Here is an 8114-nt window from a genome sequence, read left to right as displayed (position 1 = left end):
GCTTGGACTCAACATGCTCGCTCTTGGAAAGGGGGGGAGGGAGCGTTGTCCCCCGCACGGAGGACAGTTAAACGGATCTGATGGGGCCACGGCGGGCTCCAGGGAAAGTTGTCTCTCCTAGTCAAAAGCCGTCATAATGCGACTTTTGAAGGGGGATTGGCCCCAAATAGAGACAGCGAAAGAAAAGTAAAATAAAAACAGGAAAAATAAATAAAAAACAATAAATAAAAAGGGAACAGTAACAAAACGGTTTGGGAATTGTATGCATGACATGTCTGGTGAGAATGATAAACGAGAAGAAATAAACGCTCCAGGGAGGGCGAATGTGAAACAGGACAGGTTGTCAAGAACAACGCTGGTCGGCTGTCACGAGAAGAAAATAGTAGGAAGTCCCATAAAACGTGGACGTGGAAATTAGTCGTTTCAGTGGTCCCGCGGAGGATCGAAATTTTAGCTGTGTGATTGTGGCGGAAACACGGGTACGATTGAACTATGCTGCGACAAGATACGGGTGAATCCACACGGGCCAGGGGCTATAGCCGAGATGTCCGGTGGGAGCCTAGTCTCTGCCAAAGTCCAGCGCAAAAGGGAGGTTGCGTCGACCGCGTTTGGCTAATAGGAACGAGCGCAACTTTGGCATCCGTACCGTGAAGTGTGAGAGTGGATGAAGGAAATATCCGGCCTGGTCACGGACCTGTGGGCCGAAGAGAATGATCCGCGCGAAGCCACGTCGTTTGGGCACTGATCGAATTAGAGGTGTATGTGAGTTATAAGGCTTGTCAATTTAAATGCTGGTGTAAGAAGCCCCCAGGTAAAACGAAGGACTGGCGGTTTTTGAATATTGATTAAGCTGATACAATCTGCTTGCGGTTCGATTCCTCTATGGCAGCCGTGTCCAAAGTCCGGCCCGCTCGGGGAGGGGAATCTGGCTTCGGGGGCGGGACAGGGAGTGGCCAACCTGTACCTGCCCACCGTGTTTCAAGGCTAGGCACTCCCCGTGTGGGTGACGTGGGGGCGGGGCGTGGGGCCAGAGTTGTGCCCATTTTGGGGCCTACCTTGCTGGTAGCGAGAAAATGTGACAGGATGATGGGGGACGGCATGCTGAAGGAGCAAAAGAATGCATGACCAACTGTGGAGGTCCTGAGGTAACTGAAACCCAGGAGAATTAATGTGCCACAGCTGTCTAACAAGAAACAAGAAGCACGGGAATGCTACCTAACGACACTAATATAGATGTGCATGTATGCATCTCAAGAAAGAGTGTGGCCCCTCATAAATAATACGAGGGTCAGCTGGCGCCCCCTAGACCCTCTGGGAGCAATGAGAAATTGGAGTTGCAGAAAAGCCCGACTTGTTAATTTAAATTAAAGACAGAATGATAAAATTATAAACCAATTATTGATATTGTTCTCTGGGGCTCTCCTCAATACTTCTGATTTTCTGTTTACATAAAAAACCTGAGAACAGGGATTGCATAGCAGACTGACTACAGACTGATCATCATAAACTTGTGAACAATTGTTTTTCAAACAAGGTGTCATCTCCAACATAAGTTGAGTGCGGGTACAGAAATAGCGCGGACGGAATACACCGGATCGAATATCAATTGAGACAGCCGGTCTTAAGGGGTCCATCTGAGGTTGGCAAAATCGTATGTGCATTGTTTAATTGATATTGTTATCTGCAATCAAAAAAAAAATGGGGGGAAACGAACTATGCTAGTCCAATGGTGACCACCCCCATCGAGGTAGTGCGGAGAAACTACCCGCTCATTAAGGGGTTAAAGAAATATCCAAAAAATGGAATAAAAGATGGCCTGACATCGAGAGGCCTTGGCCGGTGGAAGGGACTTTTAACAGGGAAGTAGTTGAGACTATACGTGTACTAGTATCAGCTGATCGAGGGGCAGAACGTCACATTAAACAAGATCCGAGAGATGGCCCACCGGAATCAACTCGCACAAAGCAAGACACCAGAGGGGGTCAGTGAGTCTGTGACTCACTCCCAGCTGCAATTGGAGCTGGTGGGCGTGCAGAGCTCCCTGTTCTATTTGGGCCTGGAGCTGGAGGCCAGCCAGAGGAGTCTCAGTCAGAGTCAGAGACAAGATGACGATCTGGCCCGCTTCAAAGACAGACTGAATGCTGACCTCCAGGAGGCGCTGCAGCATAAGGAAGAGACTGAAAAAGACAATCAGGACCTGCGTTGCGCACTTCAGAAAACCCGCGCCGAGCTCAGGGCTAAGGAAGAAGCTCTGAAGGAAGTCGAGGCAGAGAGGCTCTCCGCGGCGCAAGAAAAAGACATGAGCATTGCACAGCTCAATCACTCTCTGCGGGAGAAGGAGCGACAGTTACAGGAGTACTCACAAATGTTCGAGACACCAGAAAGTCCCAAACCAAGAGATGCACTTGTTGAGAAATTAAGAGAGCGAATTAAAGACAGAGAAAGAGCTTTGGAGCGCACCATCGATGACAAGTTCCGCTGCCTGGATGAACGTGAGGGTCAAGTGAGGACACTGCAGCTGGCGCTACGGGAAAAAGACCGAGACCTGTACAGGCTCCGCTGCATCCTGTCTAACAACGAGGAGACCATCACGAGTCTCGATGTTCTGGTGCAAAGGAAAGAGCTGGAGGTGGAGCAGGCGGCCGAAGCCTACAGAAACCTTCAGTGGCTGAAACAGGCCAGTGAAGAAAAGGAGAGCAGAACTTTCAGGGAGAAGGACGCCATCATTGGCCAGCTGCAAGCAGCGCTGCAGGCTCTCAGCAAGGAGATACAGGATCTGACGGCGACCCTGGTCGCCAGAGTTCAGGCCGGCCCCACCGACGTGGTGGAGGAGCTGAAGGCTCGGCTCCAGCTGCAGGAGAAGCTCTTCCAGGAGCTGCTGTCAGACCGCAGCCGCCAATCGATTGAACACCAAACGCGGCTTTCGGACTTGCTCAACACCCTCGCTGACAAAGACCAGTACCTGCAGGACAATTCGTACAGGCTGTCCTTGGTTATAAGCGAGCGCACAGGTCAGCTGCAGGAGGTGCGCAGGCAGCTGTCCAAGGGAGAGCAGGAACTGTGCGAGCTGAGGCGGGACAAAGAGAGGCAGACGGCCGGAGACGTGCAACACCTGCAAGGTCTTCTCCGAGAGAAAGAAGCCTTTTTTAAGGAGATGATGCAGAACCAAGAGGAAGTCATGATGCGGCCGCCGTCTCCAGAGAGTGAAGAAGACGTGAAGGCCCTTCGGGAAGAGCTGCAGTTAATGCTTAAGAAGGAGAGGGAAGCCCAGAAAGAACTCTCTGCTCTGCGTTCGTCTTTGGTTGCCCAGCAAGCAAAGGGAGCAGCAACAGCAAGTACCGAGCATGTGCTGGAGCAGCTCGTCTTGGAGTACCGTCAGTTGAATGGTGCCCTGAGGACCGAGAAGAGACTCTACCAGAATCTCATTCACACCAATAGCGACAGCTCGGACAAGGTCTTGGCCCTCCACACTCAGCTGGACTCGGTTCAGGCACTCCGCGGGCAACTGGAGGAGGTCCTGACCCGGATTCAGAACATGGCCCTGGACCTGGAAAGGGCCACCAAAAGGCAGCGTGACTTAGGAGATGTCAGCACCGAAGAGGGCGTGGAGGAAAATGAAGGCTGGGTGTCCGACACCCAGGCGACTTTTTCTGCGTCCAAACCCAGTCGCGAGCTGCAGGAGCTGATGGCACGAGTGGCCTCCTTGGAGGCCCAATTGAGCAGCTCCAAGTTGGAGGGGAAGTGCGAAGCAGAGCAGGGGAAATGTGCCACATGGCCTGGAAAGTACAACTCTCTCTTCCAGGCCCAAGCTCGTGAGCTCTCCCACCTGAGGCAGAGGATGAGAGAGGGTGAAGGAGTCTCCCATATCCTCACACAGCATCTGGCTGACACCACCAAGGCTTTTGAGGAGCTGCTGCGGGCCAACGATGTTGACTACTACATGGGGCAGAGCTTTCGAGAGCAGCTTTCACAAAGCACCGCGCTAGCTCAGAGACTGCTCATCAAGCTGACTGGACGAGTGGAAAGCCCCGTTGACAAGACAGGCCACGAGTTGCTGGCCATGCAGCTTAGCAAGGAGCTTCAGCAGAAAGACCAAATCATCGAGTCTCTGCACAACAAGCTGCAGCATCGCCCTGAGACGCCATCCAGCTGCCAAGCCCTCTCGGAGACCACCGACCCATCAGACAGGACTTCCTTGGTGTCCGACGAGTGTCAAACCAACGAAGACCTGGATCTGTGCTCCGAGTTAGACGCCGGAGACTATCGGGACCAGGATGAGCAGCGACAATCCGAACCGGATGCCCATTCATCGATCCCTCCTCCTTCTCGTGGACACCTCCAATCATCTTTCAGCTGTCCGGGAATGCTTTTCTCAGCCTCTGGGGGTTTAACCGCTCCGTCCTTGAAAGGCTACAGCCAGCTACCTCATCATGCCTTTCCGCAGTACCAGCTGGGCGGCATTCTCGAGAGTCACTCACTAAAGTCGGGCTCGGGGCCAAATTTAATTGAAGAGCACCTACGGGAGGTGCGATGTCTTCGCCAGCGCCTGGAAGAGTCCATTCGGACCAACGAAAGGCTCCGACAGCAGCTGGAGGAAAAATTAGCAAACCCTGGGCGCGACGGAGGAGCAGCTACAAACATCTATATTCAAGGGTTGGACACAGTCACACATCTGTCGAATGAAATCCGAGTCCTGACAGACGAGAACTTGAATCTGCAGTCCCGTCTACAGGCCAGCACAGACTCGTGCGAGGAGCTGATCGAAGCACGCGCCCGCCTCAAGCAAGCCGAACTGGAAGCTGATCAGTGGAAGGAGGAGTTGAGACGACTTCAGACACACAGTGAGGAGCAGGGACGGCAGATTCTCGCCTTGAGGCAAGCCGGTCAGGAGAGAATCAACAGAGCGCAGCACGAGGCGTCTCTACTGCAGCAGCAGTTGTGTGAGAGCAGAGACCTCATCCACTCCCTGCAGAACGAACTGCACGTCTACGATCGCGCGTGCTCCAGCTTCAAATCCAACAAAGGCTTCCTGTGCGAAGCTCCTGGCCTGCCCGCGGAGTCGGCGGAGCTACTGAGCGAGGTGAGGAGTCTGCGGGCCCAGCTGCAGAGCAGCATCCAGGAGAATAGCGCCTTCAAGCAGCTGGAGCTCCACAAGCAGCTGGAGCAAAAACTGGGCGCCGGCTCCCCTCGCACGCCGTCCCTGTCGGCCTTCGGCGCCAGCCCTCAGAGGGAAAACGTCTACAGGCGACAGCTGCTGCACGACCCGGCCCCTTCTCCACCTGTCAGGGACATTGGTCTCTTTAACTGTGGATCTCCCTGCCCCCCTACTCGGACCTGGATGACAACCATAGCGCCGCCAACGACCCCCTCGACCCGCACGCTGAGCTGGAAGGCGACGCCCCCGATGGCTCGTTCGCCAACCGTTACGGCCGCCACGCCGTCGGTCACGTGGATGACTTTAACGCTCTCCAGCAACAAGTCCTTGAAGGTCGCAGCATCGTGCAGCGCATGGAGGCAGCGTTGCGCCCGCGCCTGCGCTCTCCTCCACCGTTAGGAGCCGCCCAGAAACAAAACAATGAGCAGCTCTTGGATTACGGCAATGTCCCGAGTCTCTTGTCCAACACGAAGACCCTGAGGCAGATTCTGGAGGAGGCGGCGTCCCTGCTGAAGATGTTCTGGAGGGCGGCGCTGCCCAGCGCCGACGCCGCCACGCCGAACCTGAAGAAGGAGCAGTCGATGCAAGAGGAGATCTTGTCCCTCAAGCTGCGCGTGTCTGAGCAGGAGGAGGTACTGAAGGGGACGATTCAAAGGCTGAGGAGCACCAGTCGCACCAAGGAGAGCATGGAGCATTTCATCGTGAACCAGCTGTCAAGGACTCGGGATGTTTTGAAGAAAGCAAGGACAAACTTGGAGAAGAACGAGCTGAGACTTTCCTCTCTAAGCTCCTCGTCTTCCGCTCCCTACGCCGCTGAGGAGCCAGGAGGTGATGCCAGAGAGCAACCTGCTAATGTCCGGGGCTTGACGACTGACGGAGTCAAAGCCAACCAGCACTCTGCTGCCAGGAAGCGCACCAGCCGATGCTTGCTTTAGACCCCGAACAACCGGACTCAATGCTACGGACCTCCACATTTAAAATCACTAAGACCTGCTCAGTCCCCTAAACCTCTGTCTTCAACCAGGCCTTACCAAACTCCCTTCAGCGTCCCCAAACTCCTCAAAAGCGCAGTCAGTGTTATTCTTTGAGTGGAGCTGTCAGCAATGTGTATGAAAGAAGGCGTGTGAAACGTGTACCTGGTGGTTGCAGTGACAAGCCGGATTGGAACGGCTTGAAGACGCCCCCGAAACGTCGTCTTTTTTCTGCACGTAAAAAGGCAGAAACAAGAAGAAGCACAAGAGAGACTCGAAGCAAATACTAAAGACACGGTTCAGCCAGGAGACAAGGTGTATGTGAAAGTGTTCCGCCGCAAGTGGTACAACGAAAGACGACAGGGGCCATTTGAAGTTGTCCGCTGTACCGGAACAGCGGTGCAAGTGAAAGGGTCGCCAACTTGGTACCATCTGACACACTGCGTCAAGGTGCCCAAAGATGAAGAACCCCAAAGAGGGAGTCGCGGCTGCGAGAACTCCGAACAACTGCCAGAACAAGAGTCGCCCAGGGGCCCAGATCGGGAGGAAGACGGGCAAGGTCGAGCTTGTGGTGGATAACGTGTCTGCTGTATCTGTTCCTGAGGACATCGGGGGCGACACAGCCGACGATCGAGGAAGCCAACAGTTCGACAATGTCAATCTTGACGACGCGCCCTCCCCAGATGCAGGTGACTCTCCCCAACACAGCGACACCGAGCCAACTACCACCGGAGATGGTGTCCCCAATGGACACGGTCACCCAACAGGACCCAGTGACGGACGCCCAGTCCGCCACAGAGTCCGGCCGGAGCGTTACATTGAGCAATGTTGAGGGAGTGTTGGGAAGAGCTGTCATACTGCCATGTAGTTGCGCAAGGGCAGGAAGGTCCCTGTGCAGACACACCGCCAAATGGGAAGACAACACCGGTAACATCCTTGCCCTGGCCCAGCGAACACATGTGGACAATGTACTGTTACTAAATACATATAGGCGAGTTGAGGTGTTAGGAGATTGCGCTCTATTTCTGACAAAAATTGGCATGAGTGATTTCGGAAACTATACGTGTACCTGTTTCAAAATGGAAGTGGGAAAGGCAGAACGCATGGGCGACCAAACGACGGTAGAACACGAAAATGAAAACCCAAAGTTAGGGGATGAAGGAGTGGGAACATCGGCGTAGCGCCACTTCCTTGGGTTTTTATTTTCCTTTTTGTGTGATGTGTTGCATGATTCCACTGGAATGTGATCCACCGTATGTTGTTGCCCGGCCCGCGACCAGTGTACCATCGTTATTGTGTCAAAGTTGCATGTGTTTTGCGTTGAGTGCCATTGTCATCACGCGATACTGGCAGGAGTTCTTATTCGTTCCAGAACCTCTGGATGCTGACCGGGGCCGTGCAAGGGACTCTATGGACAGTGACCTGGACATAAGGACTTTGTATGGACAGCAGGCCCTGGGCAGTGATACCCAGCACGTTCTATCGCTGAAGATTCGGGGAATGGACTCTGCCTCGGCACGCACTTACACATGAAGAAGGGGGGCGACATTTCGGGGGCTTGTTTTGATAGCATGTTTTATTACCTCATTACTATATACCTCATTGTTTATTCCAATATTTTTACCTCATTTTGTTACCTGCTGGCCGGCTGATCATGTGACGGTACAATTTCATTGTTTGGTGATAGGGGGGCATGTCATTCCATTTTCACACCGTTTGGTGAGCTCATACTGTTTTGTGGATTGTAATGTGCCAGGGCTCCTTACACCTGGTTGACACCAGGTGAAGGGAACCACTGGGGATGGTAGAAAGGGCCTTCCTCTTTTTCCTTGTCATTAGACTGGCGAGGTTTTTTCTTGAGGAGGGGCCGGCAGCTTTTTGGAGCTTCTAACGGGCCACACCAAATTCATTACTTCGCAATTTGTCACCGTTGTAAGGGTATTACCTAAGGGGGGTGGTATCGTCGTTTGAATTATGCGGACTTCAAT

At 53.5% G+C, this 8114-nt stretch overlaps 1 protein-coding gene across 1 annotated transcript; it reads left to right on the top strand.

Moving 5' to 3' along the window:
* Positions 1-1726: 1726 nt before the first annotated feature.
* LOC127608718 (myomegalin-like) lies at positions 1727-6346 on the top strand. Its single transcript, XM_052078081.1, is given in 3 exon segments — positions 1727-1747; positions 1889-5315; positions 5318-6346. Coding segments are annotated over 3 exon segments (4221 nt in total). The 3' UTR covers positions 6091-6346.
* The last annotated feature ends 1768 nt before the right edge of the window (positions 6347-8114 follow it).

This window comes from Hippocampus zosterae, chromosome 1, assembly GCF_025434085.1.
Source record: "Hippocampus zosterae strain Florida chromosome 1, ASM2543408v3, whole genome shotgun sequence".
NCBI lineage: Eukaryota > Metazoa > Chordata > Actinopteri > Syngnathiformes > Syngnathidae > Hippocampus > Hippocampus zosterae.
This window is presented reverse-complemented; position numbering and strand designations above follow the sequence as displayed.